Consider the following 21045-nt stretch of genomic DNA (forward strand, 5'->3'; position numbering starts at 1 on the left):
TAAGTAAACAAGTTTACTAAACCACATTAGGTATGGACTGCTGCTGCAGCTGCTAAGTCGCTTCAGTCGTGTCCGACTCCGTGTGACCCCATAGACGGCAGCCCACCAGGCTCCCCCATCCCTGGGATTCTCCAGGCAAGAACACTGGAGTGGGTTGCCATTTCCTTCTCCTACTTAGTTAAATAAGTTTGACTTTATTCACAACTGATAATGCATGACTTTTTTTAAAATTAGAAATAAAAGATGGGCAAGGAAAGACTAGAAAGAAAATGGGATTTAAACGTTAGCTGAAATAGTTAGGAAATAGGAAATACACGTTAGCTGAAATAGGAAAAAACAGATTTTTATTGGTCTATACAGTATTTCCTACAATGTCTGACAAAACTGTCAAATATCTGTAGCAAATGCTCTGTCTTTCAAATTAAGGTGAATGCTTCCTCCTCTGAACGTCTATAGCACTTTTCTTGCACTAGTTTGTGGACCAATCTAAATTCTTCTCCCATTCAGAAATTATATAAAAAGTCTGTCTCCTCTAACAAAAATTTTAAAAGCTAACAAGTCAGTCTAAAATACAATTTTTTGCTTAAAATGTTATAAGCAAATCAACATCAAATTCTAACATGTCAAAGCAAACAAAATAAAACAAAACAAAAATAAAATATATATCATATATTAAGTCTGCACAGCTCATTTCATTTTCTAAACTATGAAAGATTGTACCTTTAGGAATTAAAGCATTATTCTTAAGACTTTAAATGAACCAACTAAGACTGCCAATGAGAGAATATACCTCCCCAAAGCTAGAAAATTAGTACTTTAGGGAAACTCCTTTCCCCATGGATGACAGAATAAAACATCACCAATACTATAAATAGGGTAGCACATATTACCTTTTTCTCATGTTGAGACCAGAGAATCCAAGGAACAAACATAACAACATCCCTTACTGAATCCTAATAAACATAAGGCCAACTGTTCTTTTTAAGTGTTTTGCCACTCTTGATATTATGAAAATGACAGGAAGAAGAGATTCATCATAGTACCTCTGGGTGGCAAGTCCATATCCCCTGATGTGAGCCCTATCAGGTTGGGCCTTTGTGCATGCACTCTGTGTCTGTACATTGGTCTGGAAGTGTTTGTTATGCTTGGGGCTTCAGGATTGTAGCCATCTGTGTCATATGTATCTGGTAATACAAAAACTGTAATTAAAAAACAATTATAAAACTCCATTTGGTAATTTTTTATACTGATAATATAAAAACATTACTAATTCATAACTCACATTTTATATGTATTTTAAAAAGTAGTTTTAGAAAAATAAAATGCTGTTAAAAACTTCATTTTTTAAAAATCGTAACTAAGGACTTATATTTAATGTCTACATTTTATTCCATATAATTTTAGTGAGAATAGACCTGATAGAGCAATTCACTCTCTAAATATTTTTAAATCCCTCACCTAAAACTCTTCTCTAAACTATATTACATTATTAATACAGAAAGGCTAAAACTGCACCTGCAGTAAAAAGAGAAGGTGGAGCAGGAGGCGGCTGGTGATGAATGCCAGTTGTTACTACAGTAGGAACAGAGCTGGTTGCAGAGTTTGGGGGAGCATCCATGCCAGATGGTTGCAAAGGAGGAAGTGGAGGTGGTGGTCCTGTCAAAACCAAAGAATAAGAAATATCATCTGGAAGCAAACAAATAAAATAAGTTATTGTATATCCAAACATGATATGCTCATTTATCAAATAATAGTATCTATAAAAATCAAGCTTACAACTGAAATAGTTTTCAAGGGTAAAATATCCATTTAATGTATTCCAAAACAGGTTTGTCTTAAGCTCTGAAGGACTACAGACAGCTGGGATTCATTAGCAATGTGCATAATTCAGGGTCACCGTAAACCATGGGTTTGGCTGTGCCATGCCATGCTAAGTCACTTCAGTCATGTCTGACTCGTTGCGACGCTATGAACCACAGTCTGCCAGGCTCCTCTGTCCATGGGACTCTCCAGGCAATAAACTGGAGTGGGTTCCCATGACCTCCTCCAAGGGATCTTCCCAACCCAGGGATCAAACCCGCATCTCTTATGTCTCCTGCATTGGCAGGCGAGTTCTTTACCACTAGCACCACCTGGAAGCCCATTAGCCTACAAAATATATTCCGAATGGGACTATCTTACTCTTAATTTCTAGCAGGCATATATAGTATTACTAAAGATACTTCTAACAAAGGCAAGCGTCAAACTATTAACTTTTATAAAAGACTATGAATGGGCAGATAGTAAGTATAGACAAGCATATTTCCTTACCTGTGACAGGTGGCAGACTGGGTGGTAATGGGCCTGGCGGTGGCACAGGGGGTCTCAGATTCACAGGTGGGGGTGTAAGAATTGGTGGTGGTGGAGGGAGTCCAGGAGGAGGTGGTCCTTCAACAACAGGAGGCTGTGCTGGGAAAGGCAGCATACCAGGAAGATTGACATCTTCTACAACTACCGGGTCACTTCCATGATCAAAAGGGCACATGTCTCCTCTCATACAGAAACCCTTTTCTGTGAGGAAAAATAGTTAGAAAGAACTGTGAAAAGTGCTGGACAAATATTTTCTCTAAGTCAACAAAAGTAAGATATTTAAAAATTGGAATATTTTTAACATTGGGCAAGTATAAACAACCATAAGAACTACCTACTAATTTCCAGTAATATAAAACCCTCATTAAGTGATAATATAGCTAACATACACGTTAAAAAATGTATCATCAAATTAACATGAGTATTCCTGGCTAGCAAAATGATGCAAAATAGGTATTGCTGTCTTGTTTTTACCATTAGAAATATTTCCTTTATTTAAATCTCTCACTTAAAACTTTAAGGATACTGCAACTACAGCTTTACTACAATTTACAAAATTTTTACAGTAAAATCTTAAGAGTCGTCAGTTCATTTATAAAAGTCTTACATAGGTGATACATTTCTAGATTTTACTTACATGCTAATAACCCTGATTTTAAAGTATGTTTTGTCAAGAACATTTCAGTCGCCAATTTCCTGATAAATAACTCAGTAGATATTCCTCTTTGTTTGGTAAATTCCAAAAATATGTTAAGACTTAAGTGCAAATAAATACTATCTTTAAATTGATATTAGTCAGTGGTGACTAATGAAGACTTCAGTAACATACTGAGGAATTCATGAAGTACCTAAAATTAATTTCCCACTATTTCCAAAAGGTTAAGTATTTGAGTAACTGTGTATAACCTAAAGTTACAGAATTTACTCAGCTGAAAATATTAATTCATACTTCATGAAATAGTTGACAGGCTTACCATCATAGTCTCTACACCGTTTCTTTGGCATTGGTGGTCTTACGTATGAATTATGGTCCACCTGGTCTTCATGAAATTCAGACCAACTTTCGGTAGTGTTATTACCATGATGAGTAGGAGCAATTACTGTAATAGTGCTGCTCAAAGTAGGTACAGGGTAGTGGCCAGATGAAATATTAGGTACCGAAGAGACTGGAGTATAATTGTTTTCTAACGGATCTGCTCTATCCAGGTCATACTTAGGTTTTACCAGATCCCTTTCTGCAACAAAATATAAATGACTTAAAAAACTACACTCGATTAAAAACAACAACAACAAAGTCCCAAATTTAAGAGATATTTTTGCTAAACATAAAAAGTTCAAATTTTACACAATCCTCCTTTTAAAAACTACTCAATATATAAACAATGTTTCAAGAAAAGTTATTTCTTTTTGTTATGACCTAAACTAAAAAGCCACACATAAAGTTGCTGTGCTTAATGAGATTTTTCTTGGAGTTTTATTTATAGAAAAGATTTTTTATTTTCTTCATTGAAATCTTAGTATGCAAAACTTTAGCCAATAAAACAAAACATGCAATAAAAGTACAGTTATTTTTTTCTGTGATGAACATTTAGTTGCTATCCATTTACAGGGCCTAACATGGCTTTATACAGTGAACACTGCTGAAGATGAGAATGGATACTTAAAGAGGAAGGAAAAGGAGTTCATAATAAATACAAACAAATTAACTGGGCCAAGAAATGAAAATTTACCATGGAAAGAGAAAAGATATTAAGGAGAACAGTTAAGTGAAGTAATGTGTAGAAAGGCCTAAAATACCTAGATGACAGGAAAAAAACTCTTAAGAACAGAGTAACAGAGAAATACTGGGATTATAAAAAAAGGCATGATTTTCTAAAGACTAAACGTAACTATACAATAAAGGTCACAAGGGGAGTAAAAATCTAAGCTTGTGTAAAGGTGTTTTACTCTAAGGTGTTAAGCTGTTTTATTGCCTGCAACATATTCCTTTCAGTAATACACACTGAAAGAAAAATTATACATGTTGAAAATGACACACTCTTATAAACTCACATATCTGAAATGAAACTTTTAAACTCTTTTCATAGTTTTGAGGTCTAAGTGATAAATAAACTGAAGATATTTTAAAGATACAATTTAACGAATTCTGATCTATGCATATACCTATGAAACGAAATATCACAACTACATTAAGGTATATATTGTACATACTCATCACCCCCCAAAAGTATCCTTGTTCTCCTTAATGATCCATCCCTCCTTTACTTCATCCCAGGCAACCACTGAATTGCTTCCTGTCATCATAGATTACTGTGCATTTTCTAAAATTTTCTCTCTCTCCCTCTCTCATATACACACTCTGTTTTCTGTGTGGCTTCTTTCAATCAGCATGATTATTTTCAGATTCATTTATTTTGTTGCATGTATCAACAGTTTTTTTTTTTTCCTTTTTATCCATTCTATGGCTATACCACAATTTGTTTATCCATTCACTTGTTGATGGACTGTTTCCAGCTTTTGGTTCATCTGTATATGTCTCTGTGTGGAAATACATTTTCATTTCTCTGAAGTAAACACTCAGGAGTGGAATGGGTCATTGGGAGATACAGGATTAACATTTTTAAGACACTGTTGAATTGTTTTCCAAAGGGTTCCAGCTTATTCCCCATCCTCACCAACTCCGAGTGAAGCTAATCTTTTTAATTTCAATCATTCTGATGCATATGCAGTAGTACATTGTGGTTGTAATTTGCATAAAATAAAAGCTTCAAAAGAAATTTTTAAATAGGTACTCAGACATATAAAATACAGCAAGATACAAAAATAAAAATACTGACAAAACAATTTTTAAAACCTTCAAATACAAAATTTTTTTCACAACTAAAGTGCCAGGCAAAATATACCCCTATGTGATTATTTACCCCGGCTTCGTGTCCTGCTCCTGCTTCTAGTCCTGCTTCTATCCCTGTCTCTGTCACGAAGCCTCTCTTTACTCCAGCTTCGACTCCGACTCCTGCTGTAACTGCGACTTCGCCCTCGTCTTCTGTTGTACCGGTCTCTGTATGAATCTCTTCGAGGAGGGTTTCGATCATAATCTCTTTTGCGAGAACGATCATCTTTTTTCCTCTCATCACGACTTCTAAAGAAATATATGAACTTTTTTACTGAAAATATTCAAGTGGATACAGGAAAAACTCTAATCAAAAGCAAAAGTTCTGTTTTATTCTTGTAACACCATGATTCTTTATTTCATCTTACGAATACAAACATAGGAGACTCAGAAAAGTGAAAAACCGAACATGATATGCTTAAGCACTCTAAAAGCCCTTCACGGTACCCACCCCCCACCAAAAAAAACCCAACTCTTTCAAAGCCTGACTCATATACACACAGGCATCTATACATATGTCCTATAGTATATTCTGTCTTGCACAGTCTCATAATTATAGGAAAGTATCACAGGCACTGCACTCGAAATGCTTTTGAAGCTTTAATGGGAAAAATAACTTATTCACTCTAAAGGGAAGCTTTGGGTAAAAAAAGTCTCAGAGTAAGACTTCACTGGAATTGAAGTTAGGAATAAAAATAGTAACAATAACTAACATATGCCAAGTACTGTTCTAAATCTCACTTCTAGTACCTTCAAATCTCACCTACTTATTCTTGATAGAAAAGGATTGAGTTACTACTTTCCTAGACTAATAAAACAGTAGATAATACTTGCCCCTAAGTAAAGGAACATTAAGTCTATATATTCATATAAAGAAAAGCAATGTCTAAAAATTAAACTTGGTTCAAAGAATCAATCACCTATTTTCTCTGTATCGGGAGCTTGACTGAGGAGGACTGTGATTTAGCCTTCTAGAAAACTTCTTCTCTCGCTCTTCCTCCTTTGTGATCTGATATACAAAGAAAAACATAAATAAGTTTAATAACAGTTATTCCTTGCCATGTTACTGCTTCAATGGCTTAGCTGGTATTAAAATATATAGGAAAGATCGAAGGCCAAAGAAGTGGGTGGCAGTGGATGAGATGGTTGGATAGCTATCTCTGACTCAATGGACATTCAGTTCAGTTCAGTCGCTCAGTCGTGTCCAGCTCTTTGTGACCCCATGAACCACAGCACACCAGGCGTCCCTGTCCATCACCAACTCCAGGAGTCCACCCAAACCCATGTCCATTGTGTTGGTGATGTCATCCAATCATCTCATCCTCTGTCATCCCCTTCTCCTCCTGCCCTCAACCTTTCCCAGCATCAGGGTCTTTTCAAATAAATCAGCTCTCCACATCAGGTGTCCAAAAATACTGGAGTTTCAGCTTCAATATCAGTCCTTCCAATGAACAACCAGGACTGATCTCCTTTAGGATGGACTGGTAGAATCTCCTTGCAGTCCAAGGGACTCTCAAGAGTCTTCTCCAACAACACAGTTCAAAAGCATCAATTCTTCTGCATTTTCTTTATAGTCCAACTCTCACATCCACTACTGGAAAAACCATAGCCTTGACTAGACATGAATTTGAGTAAACCCTAGAAGATAGTGAAGGACAGAGAAGCCTGGCGTGCTGCAGTCCATGGGGTCACAAAGAGTCAGACATGACTTAGCAATTGAACAACAACAACAAAATACAAGAGCAATATAGTCTTCTGAAAGCATTCAAACAAAATACATTTCTCTTCTAAGTACATTTAACAATAAAAGGCTTGCTGAAAGTTAAAGTGAGTGGTAAAGAAATTCATAAATGTTTATCTTAGTTAACAGTAGTGACAAAAACATTTTAAGCAAGTGTCCTCACTTTACAGGCTTCCCAGGTGGCACTAGTGGTAAAGAATCCACCTGCCAATGCAGGAGACAAAAGAGATGCAGGTTTGATCCCTGAGCCGGGAAGATCTCCGGGAGGAGGGCATGGCACCCCACTCCAGTATTCTTGCCTGGAGAATCCCATGGACAGAGGAGCCTGGCAGACTACAGTCTACAGGGTCACAAAGTATCAGACATGACTGAAGCAACTAAGCACGCACACATGTCCTAATTTTAACATAATTACTGGAAAGCCAATTTTATTTCTACTTATGAATTTGGTCTGGCACCAAACACATCAGGAGTTTTAAAGGAGCATGCAATAGAATTAACCAAGTCACAGAAAAAGAAAATGCTTGAGAAAATAATACATGTGAATATAGTTCTCTAGTTTCTCATAGCAGTATAACAACTATATAATCCTCTTCCTACAACCCATATTATACAATTAATAGAAAGCAGTCCTTAAACACATTCCCATGATCAGTGTTGCTTTCCCTACACCAGTTTTCCATGCTGCCCCAAAAAACTGGTTCCACAAGACATTAAGAGGTGTTATTAGAGAAAAAAGGATTTTATTTAGAGGATAAGCAAATTGAATAAATATTAAATATGAGCCTCTATAAATATGATAAAGCTCAAGATTTTTAATAAAAACCCTAAGATATTCTGATGCAGATAAGTCTACAAGACAGCGTAAAAACAAATAAACGAAGTAGCATAAACATGTCCAGGTTTATGTCAGTTGTTTCAGCATCCCTTTGGGTAAAAGCCTCTCACCATCAAGTGCCCCTGAATGAGAAAGTAAATGAAATCTTATCAACAGACCAAACTCTGAGAAACAATGCTTAAAAGCCTTCTTGTAACAATTTGCTTTTTTTTCTTTAAGTACTTTGCTCAACTCTTCCTATCCATTTCAACCCTCCACTTGGAAAACAAAACAAACCAAAACCTCCTGTTGCACTTTTCCCCTTCTACTTGCTTCCATGCACTCTTGTAAGTAATCTATGTTGACAGATTGCCATATTCCATGGTACATGCCCAACTGGGAACTTTTAAAACACCCACAGCATTTAAAACACAGACTGCCATCCTGACATTTCAGTTCTGAAAGATGAGGGATAAATATCCTTCACAACTGGTCAAAACAACTGTGGTGAAATATCATTATATCAACAGATGTAAGACTAAGGCTTCAATATTAATTCATCAATGGGTAAAATTTAAATGAATTATTGTATATCTCTGTGTTGCATAAGCAGTTGCTAAGACAATACCCACTATCCCATTCTTTCTCACTAATGTTCTAGAACCCCTGTACTATTAGGTACAAAGCATGAAGTTATAATAATTTCTGGTCTTCCCCAGCAGATAAAAGTAATGGGGGTGTTTTATGTATGTGTGTGAGAAACTATATACATGTACATGTGTGTAAATGTGTCCAAACACAGAGATAAAAATACATTTGAGAATTATTACACAACACACAGCAAATATATTACTACATAATATGTATATATCTTACTTACATAATCTGGAAAAAAAACAGGGTATCAGGTGAAAGAACCAAAGGTCACGATTAAACCACATCACCCACCACTTAACATCCCTCAACAGTAATTGCAGCTATCGTTCATTGAGAACCTACTTTGAGCCACATACTCTGCCAAGTGTTCACAGACTTTATTTCACTATTCCTCACAATAACCCTATAATATTTCCATTTCACAGCTGAGAAAAGGTTGAAAAAGTAGTAATTTCAAGGTCACAAAACAGTGGGCAGGAAAGGCAGAAATTTAACCAAGATTTGTTTAACCTAAAATTAGACTAACCATGGACATATTATATTATAGCTTGTCAATAATTATTTTTAAAATTACAATCTTTAACATCAAACTAAGGAAATCTGAATTAGTATATGATCATTATACATGAGTGGTAAACTTGTACAAAAGGTAAAAACTTCAAAAACTCTTAAAGCATAAGTCATTTCTATTGCCCTGTGAAGGCCCTTTTATTTGACTACCTTAAAAATAGGCCCTTGTAAAATGCATGTAAGGCAGAAACAAGCAGATTTACTGACAATCTGGTTATTTTCCTAGAACACAGATAGTAGGAGCCCATACCTGTAAGATACTATGCGCAAGAGTTCAAAGCACATCTGAGACTGTTATCTTTGAAAGGGCTGCTGGAGACTTCCCTAATGGCGCAGTGGATAAGAATTCAGCTGCTAGTGCAGGGAATATGCGTTTGATCCCTGGTCCAGGAAGATTCCACATGCTGCAAAGCAGCTAAGCCCATGCGCCACAACTACGGAGCTTGAGTTCTAGAGCCCAAGAGTGACAACTACTGAGCCTGTGTGCGACAACTATTGAAGCCCACATGCTTAGGGCCTGTGGTCTGCAACAAGAGAAGCCACCACAATGAGAAGCCTGTATACCGCCACCAAGAGTAGCCTGTGCTTGTCGCAACTAAAGAAAGCCCCTGTAAAGCGACAAAACACCCAGCGCAGCCAAAGAAATAGAAAAGGCTGCTGACAAGGGAAGCCCTTGGTTGACATCTGCAAACTATGACTTCTGGAAGGTTCCCATTATTCCCTAATAATAGCAGTTCACCATGCCTGAACTGCAGATAGTGACTGCAGCCATGAAATTAAAAGATGCTTGCTCCTTGGAAGAAAAGTTATGACCAAACCAGACAGCATATTAAAAAGCAGAGACATTACTTTGCCAACAAAGGTCCATCTAGTCAAAGCAATGGTCTTTCTAGTCATCATGTATGGATATGAAGAGTTGGACTATAAAGAAAACTGAGCACCAAAGAATTGATGCTTTGAACTGTAGTGTTGGAGAAGACTCTTGAGAGTCCCTTGGACAGCAAGGAAATCCAACCAGTCCATCCTAAAGGAAATCAGTCCTGAATATTCATTGGAAGGACTGATGCTAAAGCTGAAACTCCAAACTTTGGCCACCTGATGCAAAGAACTGACTCATTTGAAAAGACCCTGATGCTAGGAAAGATTGAAGGTGGGAGGAGAAGGGGACGAAAGGATCAGATGGTTGGATGGTATCACTGACTCAATGGACATGAGTTTGAGTAAGCTCCAGGAGTTGGTGATAGACAGGGAAGCTTAGTGTGCTGCAGTCCATGGGATCACAAAGACTCAGATACAATTGAGCAACTGAACTGAACTGATGCCTGAACTGTCTGGATAAACAATGTGGATTGTGCTAAACATCTGCTTTCCTCCTCAGAGTTTGGAAGTCTGGTAAATCCTAGGCTGACGGTGGCCATGTAACCAGTCCTAAATACAAACCCTGGGCACTGTGTCTCTAAGGAGCTTTCCTGGTTCACATGTGTTGTCACTACGCATTACATACATCCTCTTTGACTCCAGTGGAAGAAACCTCTGCAAATTTGTTCCTACCCCAGCCTTTGCATGATACACTTTCTTCCCTTTGCAGATTTTGCTTTGTATCCTTTCACTGTAAGATATAGCCATCACAATGACTGTATCCTGAGTCTGTTAATCAAACCTGGAGGTGGTCCTGAGGACTCCAACACAGATACAAAAAATAAAACTCAATTTAACTATTCCAAATAAGTTTTTAAAGAACACGAAAGTTTAACACAAACTCTTACCTCTTCTTTTTTTATATCTTTTTCTTGGTGCTGAAAAAATTCTACCTTTAAGCTTCCTGAGGATGGCTGCTCTGGAGGAGGTAGATAACTCTTTGTATTCACAGCATCAAAAAGTTTTTCCACAAATATCTGTGTCTCTAAAACAAAAACCAGCACAGATTAACAGATTTTCTAGTTATTCTCCACTTCTTCACATCAGACTTCAGTATGATGAAATATATCTTGATTTTTACAAATCTAAAAATTATACTAACAGCTTCCCAACCAGTGTGCTATGGTACAAGTCCCATGGGAATATGGATGTCAATTCCCAGGATGCTGAGGGCTAGAATGAATGGCCAGAGCCTGTGGGTCAGTCACCACCAGCCATTGCTAGTCTCCATGTACCTGCCTACTGTGCCAAACAGAAATATTATCATTACCTAGTTCCCAGCAAAGTGAAAAATGTTGAGAAGCACTGTGCTAGAGACAACATCAGTAGTAGGTTCCTAAACAGTACTATCTTTCAGTCATTTTCTTAATCTTTTAAAGAAAACTATCAGCATTCTTTAAGAATGAACACAGGATGGTAACGGAAAAAAAAAAAAAATTCCATTATAAATAAGCCATGAATAAAACCAGTAATTATACTATCTGTTCAACTTTATTACAGTTACAGCCTGTCTCTTACCAAACTCCTTTAATACTCTCTGAATCTTGTTTTAAGTTATCAAAGCAATATTTTGAAACCAAAGCTCTTACCTTTTTGAAGAAATACATCCAGTTGATCAATACATAATGCCTTTAACTCTTTTTCACTTTTGTCTTTCTTTACCAAAGCGAGAACATACTTTGCCAGAGCTGATGGATCTGCATCACAACTAAAGAAAAGAGCAATGTTGAAGGAAATTTAGCCATAAACAACTGCACACTCTATAAGTTCCAATTACAAACTAAGTCAGCATGATAGTTAAACAAGTTAATATATGTAAGCATCATCTAATTCACAGAAGCAATGATGAACTAGAAGTTTTTCTCCCTCATATTAATATACTTTACACATTACATGTAGTCATCATTCTGTATCCTACCAAACATATACTAATACATGTACTAAAGATTCAGAAAGTTCTATTATTTTAAAAAAAGAGAAGTTACAACAAATTATGGATAATACCAAAACATCAAAAACTAATAAGCAATGTGGTACCAATAAAAATACCAAGAGGCTATTCTCTCCCAAATGAGGTAAATAATTGTCAAACAGTATCTGGAAAAAGAGGACAATAAAAGGAAACTTGAAAACATAACACACAATATATACTTTTAACAAAACAAAAGAAAGTTTAGAAACAGACCCAAATACACATAGAAATACAGATTTTACAAGGATGATATCCAAATCAAGGAAGAAGAGATGAACTACAAAATAAATGACACTGAGAACACTTGGCAGTTATCTTTCTAAAAAATTAAGTTGGACCCATAATTTATTCCATATTCCACAGTAAAAACATGAAACCATTACAAGTGTTAGAAGAAAACAAGAAAAAGTTATCTTACAACTCTGGAGTAACGAACACTTTCTGAACTGCATTGCAAAAGAGTAATTTGATTATATTAATACAAATAAAAGCAAAAACTTAGGAGTATAAAGAAGCCTTAAAAGTCAAACAAAATACTAAACAGAAAAACAATTCTTAAATGAGTAAAAATACCTCATCCATCCATAAGAGAAATTCAAACTTAAACTATATTGAAATATAATTTTTCTGTTACAAAGTTGAGAAAATCTAAATATATGAAAATATATCCTAGAGGCAAGACTAAGGGGAAAACAACCAGTTTTCACACATTATGGCTGCTAAGAGGGACTCAGTAGATACTAGAGTATGGCATATCAAGGTCACAAATGCAACTGACCCAGCAACTCTATTTCAGTGAATAAACTTTACAGATATACTTACATGTTCAAAATGACTTGTGTACAAGGTATTCAGTGTCACACTGATTATAAAATAAAAAATCTGCAACTGTCCATTTACAGAGGACTGGAAAAAGAAAATATACTAAGTCTACACAAGGGAATGGCATACAACAAAAGGACAACAAACAACGGGGGAGTTTTCATGTCAGAGATACCTCCCTATCAATTTGTTACATTTAAAAAGCAAGACAGAAAAAATCTGTATAGTATATTACCATGTGTGGGGAGAAAAGGAGAGATTATATATTTGGACTGGCTTATGTCTGAATAATGGAATATGTATAAGTATAAACTATGCTTGCCTGTTGATCGGGATGAAGAGTAGGAAGTTAGTGAAAATGAAACAGGGTCAGGAGGGAAAGTTTCTGATGTCCAAACCATGCCCATCAAATTTTTAAAAAGCAGATTAACTGTTTTTCAACTAAGCTAAAGTTGTTACCTATTTAATTCACAATCATTTTCCAAGTTAGGGTGAATAAAATCATAGCAACAGCTAATAAGCACTAACATTTACCAAACCCTTATTTGAGCCATGAACTATGTTCCATACTTTACACCCTGTATTTAGCTCTCACTTTACTGATGAAACAGAGGCTCAGAGAAAAACTAGGCAAACTACTTCGGACTACATGTTAGTAACAGAACCAAGATTTAAACCTGAACTTCTTACTCTAAAGTCTACTCTCTCAACACTACAGCCCCCAACCGCATTGTTTCTTATAGCGATCTACCCAGAAACCAGACCTCCAATTTACTTACTGCTACAAACATCTAGTTACAGCCACCAATTTACTTAGCCATCCTAGCAAAAGCCCCTACAATGCCTCCCTATACACTTAGAGGCTGTCCAAGGCATAGTTCCTCTTATTTCTTCCTGTGCTCTTCCCCTCAGAGTCCATTATTTCGATAAACCTCTGAATTCCTCAGCCCCATCTGCATCACTTTCTACTATTTTTCTATCCCACCAATTTATCAAAAACCCAGAACCCACTCCACCCCCAGGTTAGATTTCACTTCCTAGCTTGGGTTAATTTCATGACAGCAACATAAACAATGTTCAGTAAATTAAATTTTCAAAGGACAGATGACACAAAAAGACTTACCAATCATGGCTTAAAAAAAAAAAAAAAGACAAATACATTAGGGAATTACAGTGGGGAGAGATAGTGACTACAAACGAGAGGGAGAGGTAGGATAACAGTTCATTTGAGGGAAAACATGATACATTAGAAAAGACCCTGATGCTGGGAAAGATTGAAGGCAGGAGAAGGGGACAACAGAGGATGAGATGGCTGGATGGCATCACTGACTCAACGGACATGAGTTTGAGCAAGCTCTGGGAGATGGTGAAAGACAGGGAAGGGAAGCCTGGCATGCTAAAATCCATGGGGGTCACAAAGAGTCGGATCCAACTAAACGAATGAACAACACAACAATACATGACATCCTTCAATTTATTTTTATTGCTCTTTATTGTAAAATTGTTAGCAATCTTAACTCTAACAACAATAAACACAAAATGTAATTCTACAAGTTCTACTAAAAGTTCAAATACTAAGAGTATTAATAAGGAACCTATATACATTAAAGCTAGAAAACTATACTATAATACATATACCAAAAAGTCTTAATTCCTATACATACCTGGAATGTAACAATTCTACAGAAGTACAGTAGTAACACACCACTGAATCAAAAAGCACATGTTAAAGACAGTGGGCAACCTTGGCTGCACAGTAGTAACACTTTAGGAAAATCTGACTGCAAGTGAATCAACAGGTCTAATACAACCATCTGTAATTTTGCTTCATTATTTTATAAAAGCTGCACAAATCTGATACAATATCAGAATTGAGAACTGCTCTATCAAGGAACCAGTACCACATTTATCATATGCTGTGAAGACTCCCTACAGTACATGGCTCTGGTGACTTGTCTTCAAACTCTTCAGTCTTCCCTTCAAAAGGCAGAGCCAAATTCCCTACCCTTTGGAGAGTAGGCTCAATATAGTGCCTTGCTTCTAAACAATCAGAATATGGCAGAAGTGACAGTGTCTGACTTCTGAGGTCAGATATCATCTAGGTCATGAAAGACACAATGGCATACTCTTTGTTCTTTTTCTGGAATCATTTATTCTAGAGAAATCAGTTGCTATGCTTCAAGGATACTCAAGCAGCCTTATGGAGAGTACCATGTGGTGAAATGAGGGCCCCCCAGGGTGGACTGAGGTCTCTCGCCAGTAGTCACGTTAATGAACATGGAAGCCGATTCTACAGCCCCAGTGGAACCTTGAAAAGACTGCAGCACTGACCAACAACTTGACCACTATCTCATGAGAGACTACATAGCTAAACAGCTCCAAATTTCTGACCCACAGGAATGATACATGTCATGAGATGATTAATGTCTGCTGTGCTACTAAGCTAAGTTTCAGGGTATCTGTTATTAATCACAAATCCACTTTTCTCATAGATCTATTTCCATTTATTCACAAAGACTTGAAGTGGATTACAACCTAAACAGAAAGAAAAAAATTCATTTCAATGGTACATGAGATTTTTAAGCACTTTCTCTTTAAAATTTATTTTAATATACTTATTTAAACCAACCATTTAAAAAAATGCAGACAAAATGACTTGTGATAAATTAATTTTTTCATGTTTACCATAATGAGCATGAAAGTACTTAAACCTGTGATGAAATAAACATGAAGAAATGGGACAATAACCTCATGCTGTACCTACAGACACACTTATACTGGCAATCTGGTAACTGCACGAGAGACCATGAAATGATACTTATTCATGTTAGGTAACCTGAATAAGCACCATCACCTAAACCTTAACCTAACAAGGCGTCAAGCTAAATACACTTTAGTTTACCAGAAATCACTGTGGTAAAATATATATATAATACTATCACTATCTTTACTGTTTTATTGCAACTGCTATTAATGAACAAATTCAGAGTCCCTACACTGAGTCCAAATGCTATAATTTGACTGAGTATTGGTTTGAGAGCTGTGGTGAATTTTTAGTTTAATAATGACCTAATAACTGTCACTTCACATTTCTCTTAGCCAAACATCAAATCTATTCCATTTCCTCCATTATTTTTTAAACAGGACACTTTAATAGTGAATTAAAATGTTAGCAGCTAAAACTGTGGAGAAAGATTTTTAAAATTATTATGGTCTAGACTACAGTTTTATAAAACAGCAAGATAGAATTCCTGATTCTTTGCTCAGAATCTTTTATTAGAAGCAATTCAAATCAAATCAAGAACTAAGAAGTCCCAACAATCATAATGAATCAAGAACCATACCAAAAAAATGCAAAATACTTAAAATGGTCTGAAAGGCAGATTACTCTGCAAAATGTTAGACTGCAAATTACACAGTAGAAGTAAGGTTTATAATTTCACATTTAACAGCAAAACAGGATATATGTATTTGGGAGGTAATTTTTCTTAAGTCCTAAGGAAGCCATTTCATATTTATTTCAACACTTTTGAAAAAAGAAGGTATGTACTTACAAATTACAGCTAAGTAAAAAATAATCTGAACACAATAAATCTGAACAGCAAATAATAATCTGAAGTTTAATATGCCAGAATGTCATGGGTCAGGGACAAAAGGCAAACAATGTGCTCTTGTTACTATCTGTCTTAATTAAAAGTAGCACTGCTACTTCATCTGAGCATAGAGCAATAATAACCTACTATGCAAAATTAATGAAGTAAAAATATTTAAATTATGTATCAAAAGAAAACTATATTCTGATAGTAAGCGGTCAGTTATTTTTAAAAACTGTCTCCATGGTAAGCAAAGACTGTTCATGAGGTACTTTACCAGTTGCTGCTACTGACAATAGGTTTGTGATCTGAATGACACTTTATCTTGTCAGAGCCAGTCTACCCTCTGCTATAATACCACTACTTTGGAAACATGTGAAAGAAAAGTGGGGCTAAAATAGTTTAGATCAAGGAAAGAGAAAAAAAGAATCACATTTTGAAAATGTTAAGGACAAAGCAATAATACTGAAACTGATAAAATTCATTTCTACTTAGAAAACAGGCTTAATTTCCACAAAGTTTAAGTGCTTCTAAGATCAGCTTGATTCCAAGCTGGAATCAAGATTGCCAGGAGAAATATCAATAACCTCAGTTATGCAGATGACACCACCCTTATGGCAGAAAGTGAAGAGGAACTAAAAAGCCTCTTGATGAAAGTGAAAGTGGAGAGTGAAAAAGTTGACTTAAAGCTCAACATTCAGAAAATTAAGATCATGGCATCTGGTCCCATCACTTCATGGCAAATAGATGGGGAAACAGTGTCAGACTTTATTTTGGGGGGCTCCAAAATCACTGCAGATGGTGACTGCAGCCATGAAATTAAAAGACGCTTACTCCTTGGAAGAAAAGTTATGACCAACCTAGACAGCATATTCAAAAGCAGAGACATTACTTTGCCAACAAAGGTCTGTCTATTCAAGGCTACGGTTTTCCTAGTGGTCATGTATGGATGTGAAGAGTTGGCCTGTGAAGAAAGCTGAGCACCGAAGAATTGATGCTTTTGAACTGTGGTGTTGGAGAAGACCCTTGAGAGTGCCTTGGACTGCAAGGAGATCCAACCAGTCCATTCTGAAGGGGATCAGCCCTGGGATTTCTTTGGAAGGAATGATGCTAAAGCTGAAGCTCCAGTACTTTGGCCACCTCATGAGAAGAGTTGACTCATTGGAAAAGACTCTGATGCTGGGAGGGATTGGGGGCAGGAGGAGAAGGGGATGACAGAGGATGAGATGGCTGGATGGCATCACTGACTTGACGGCCATGAGTCTGAGTGAACTCCGGGAGTTGGTGATGGACAGGGAGGCCTGGCGTGCTGCAATTCATGGGGTCGCAAAGAGTCAGACACGACTGAGCAACTGAACTGACCTGAACTGAAGACCAGCAAAAACATAATCTGCCAATAAAGTATACTTCTGACCAACTTCAATTACCCCTCTGTGTGTTTGTTGTGGGGAAGGGAGTCAGGAAGGGGAGAAGAGGAGGGGAGCAGGTAAAACACAAAACAAGAAACTACAAAATAGCACTGAGGAGTGTGAGATGAAGGGGAAGCAACCACATATTTTAATTGATAAAAGCCAAGTGAGATAATGTGTGAAAGGAAGGAAAACGGATCATCAAGATGAGATAAAACCGATAACTGAGAACTCGAGAGCAAAGTGTCGCTCTCATGTGCAGCAGGGAGGCCACTGCTTTCTCTTCTAGGTGCCACCTTTCATAAATGTATAAACAAACCCAATCATTCTTAGAAACTGACCAGAATGGAAATGTGTATCATCATCAAATAGCTTGCTAGAGATTCCTGGCCTGGAAAACTGAAATGTCAAGAGTGCACTTGGTAGGTTTTCAAATAACTGAAGGGCTACCACAAGGAAGAAGGATCACCTTTATTCACTACATCCTCCATGGGATACAATTAGAACCAGTAAGTGAAAGCAAGAGATTCTGGTTTAAAATAGAGATGGAATTTTTTAATAATCAAAGGCCTCCCAAAGGCTGAATAAACTGCCTGAAAGAAAGTGAATTCTCTATCATTAGAAAGGTTTCAAGCATAAGTTCAACAGCCCCTGGCAGACAAGCACTAAATTAGATAGTAAATCCCTCACAAACCTCAAAGAGTGTAATCCTTAGGTTTAATTTGTTCATGGGGTATTGTGTAGATATATAAAAAGATAATACAGCATTCTTTTCAAATCTATAATAATGAGTAGCAACTTTATACTACACTATAGATAAAATATAAACTATAAAATATAGTTTCATCAAAAATATATCAAAACCAAAAAATACAACTTCTTACTCATATATGTAGCCTCTGCACCTAACACAGTACCTGAGACAATACTGAAAGAAAGAGAAAAAGAGAATATACTTACAAATTTCACTAGATTATTAGCTCACTTGTCAGGGCCCTTTCTTTTCCATTTTCATAAAGTTCTGAGAATAAAACTTCAGTTTATCAATTATCTTCTAACAGCACATTCACCTTTCAAAAGTATTTAATAAGCACCTAAAACGTCAGGTACTGTTCTAGAATCCTGGGGATACAAATTTGAAAACCAGAAAGTCCCTATCATTACAGAATTTATTTCACTGGAGATGTAGGGAGGACACAGACCATACATACGTACAAGGCATTCTCAAGCAGACAAGAGTTCTGAACAGAAAAGATGCAAGGTAAGGGAATACAGGGCTTCCCTGCTAGCTCAGAGGTAAAGAATCCACCTGCCAATGCAGGAAAAGGATATGTCTACCCATTTCAGTATTTCAGCCTGGAAAATCCCATGGACAGAGGGGCCTGGCAGCATAGTCCATGGGGTAGCAAAGAGTCAGACACGACTTAGTGACTAAACAACAAGGGAATAAAGTACAGAAAAGGAGTGAAAGGGAAAAAGAGAAAGAAAAGGGAAGGGGAAGGACTGAATGAGTAGATCCTAGGTAAGATTATCAGGGAAGGATATTTAAACAGGGATCTGAAGTTAGATAGGGAGTAGAACGTAGTACAAGCAAGCTTTTTTGGCTTTCTAGAAAAAAGATCCTTCTAGGAAAAAGAAGGAACCCAACAGGAAAGACCTCAGGTGGGCATCTACTTGACACATAGGGGACAGGAGTCCAGTGGGATGGAGCAAAGTGAGCATTCACAAACATTTGGATCTCTCGCTTTTGTAAGGATTTAAAATTAACATCGGGTCACTATGAAGTCATTCAAATCAATGATTTTAAAGGCATACAAATAAAACTTTAGCAATCTCTGAATATACTCTGTTAAGGATACAAATAATGCCCCTGAAAAGCATGGGGTGAACATGCTCATTCTCCTCCAGCTGTATCCGGGCAGGGGAGCGCATGCACCGAATAAGCTAGAAAAGCCAAAGCAATGCGGAAGATCAAACTTTTAATAAAATCTCCCAAAAGAACTTTATTTTCTTAAGAAAGACTTCAAAACACATGAATCAACAGTCACTTTGCTATACAGCAGAGACTGGCACAACACAACACTGTACATCAACTACACATTAAAAAAAAAGAACCCTAATATAAAGGTTCTAATTAATCCTAACATCAACATATTAGCTTTCATTTTTTAATTAATACTTTCAAAACAGTAATGAGACAGTAAAGTGAAAAAATATTGTACTGCAGTACAATATTTCAGAGTAGTCGGTTTCGTTTTCTTCAAGCTTCTTGGAGGCTTTAGAAATTCAGTGGAAGATAACTGATGAAATGTAACCCAAGCTTCCATTTTCAGTAATCTTGAGAAGGAGGAACTGGAGGTGGCAGTGGGAATTAAAGATTAAATTTAAATATGTTAACTCAGTAACTTTAGAACACGGATATACACCCACGTCTGTTCCTACCAAATTTTCACTTTATATTCAAGAAAAATATCTAATTTGCATCAAAGTCATGCAACTATATTCTGTATTTCGAATTACTCTTTTAAAACCCAAATTCCACGGCAACAGACTATATACATTGAAAAATTCGATTACCATAGTTTATTATACAGCTTCATCCAATTCAAATAAAGAGGGAAAATAGTTATTTGTATGTAGTAATTAGTTACAGGAAAGGTTACTCATTTAGAATTATTACATGCCCACTTCATTTTACAAAATAAAATGAACATCACAGCAAGCATATCTAAACATGATCTATCCATGACCATCACACGTACCACTTCTTATCACTGGTAAAAACTTATCACAAAACATGCAATTATAATGCTGAAAACTACTTAGTTAGTTCCTTCATTCTTTTGTATTACCCTCAAGAAATGGCAGGAATGCCTCCTTACCTGAGAGCAGTGGTTCTCAAATTTTTGGTCTCAGAATCCTTTTACACTTTACAAATTAGAGAGAACCCAGAAGAGCTTTTATTTAAAATGATTCTATATGCCATTATTTATAATAAAATTTGAAACTGAAAAAATTCTACACTATTTAGCTTAAAATAACTAAATAAACTCATTACAATTTAACATAAATACTTGGGAGGAGGCAGGAAGAGTAAACCAGAGGAGGAACTTATGGATATAAACCAGAGGGAAGTCGAAGTGTAGGCACAGCTAGATCCACGAGTTCAAATGCTATTACCAGGACCTTCCCTTTCCATTCTGCTTTCCTTTGACTTTTCTTCATTTTGAGGCAGGCGTTCTCCATGTGGCAACAAAAATGGCCCTGAGCAGTTCTTCTGACAGCTAGAGCAGCCTCCCCTCTCCAA

At 36.5% G+C, this 21045-nt stretch overlaps 1 protein-coding gene across 50 annotated transcripts in view; it reads right to left on the minus strand.

Annotated features, from left to right (window-relative positions):
• Window positions 1–21045, minus strand: part of RBM26 (RNA binding motif protein 26) — an 84974-nt gene that overhangs the window by 45871 nt on the left and 18058 nt on the right. For 15 of the 50 annotated variants that reach the window (XR_009595145.1, XR_009595144.1, XM_060394191.1 and 12 more), the window contains exons 2-9: window positions 11532–11650; window positions 10791–10927; window positions 6160–6248; window positions 5271–5488; window positions 3324–3584; window positions 2311–2550; window positions 1516–1686; window positions 1044–1199 (exon numbers count right to left, since the gene is read on the minus strand). Coding sequence is in view for 48 of the 50 variants with exons in the window: in XM_060394191.1 (XP_060250174.1) it covers window positions 1044–1199; window positions 1516–1686; window positions 2311–2550; window positions 3324–3584; window positions 5271–5488; window positions 6160–6248; window positions 10791–10927; window positions 11532–11650 (1391 nt within the window). In the remaining 2 variants the exon portion in view is untranslated. The remainder of the gene's footprint in view (window positions 1–1043; window positions 1200–1515; window positions 1687–2310; window positions 2551–3323; window positions 3585–5270; window positions 5489–6159; window positions 6249–10790; window positions 10928–11531; window positions 11651–21045) is intronic. The other 35 variants (XM_060394197.1, XM_004012193.6, XM_060394188.1 and 32 more) reach the window with 3 other exon arrangements.

This window comes from Ovis aries, chromosome 10 (assembly GCF_016772045.2).
Source record: "Ovis aries strain OAR_USU_Benz2616 breed Rambouillet chromosome 10, ARS-UI_Ramb_v3.0, whole genome shotgun sequence".
Classification (NCBI taxonomy): domain Eukaryota; kingdom Metazoa; phylum Chordata; class Mammalia; order Artiodactyla; family Bovidae; genus Ovis; species Ovis aries.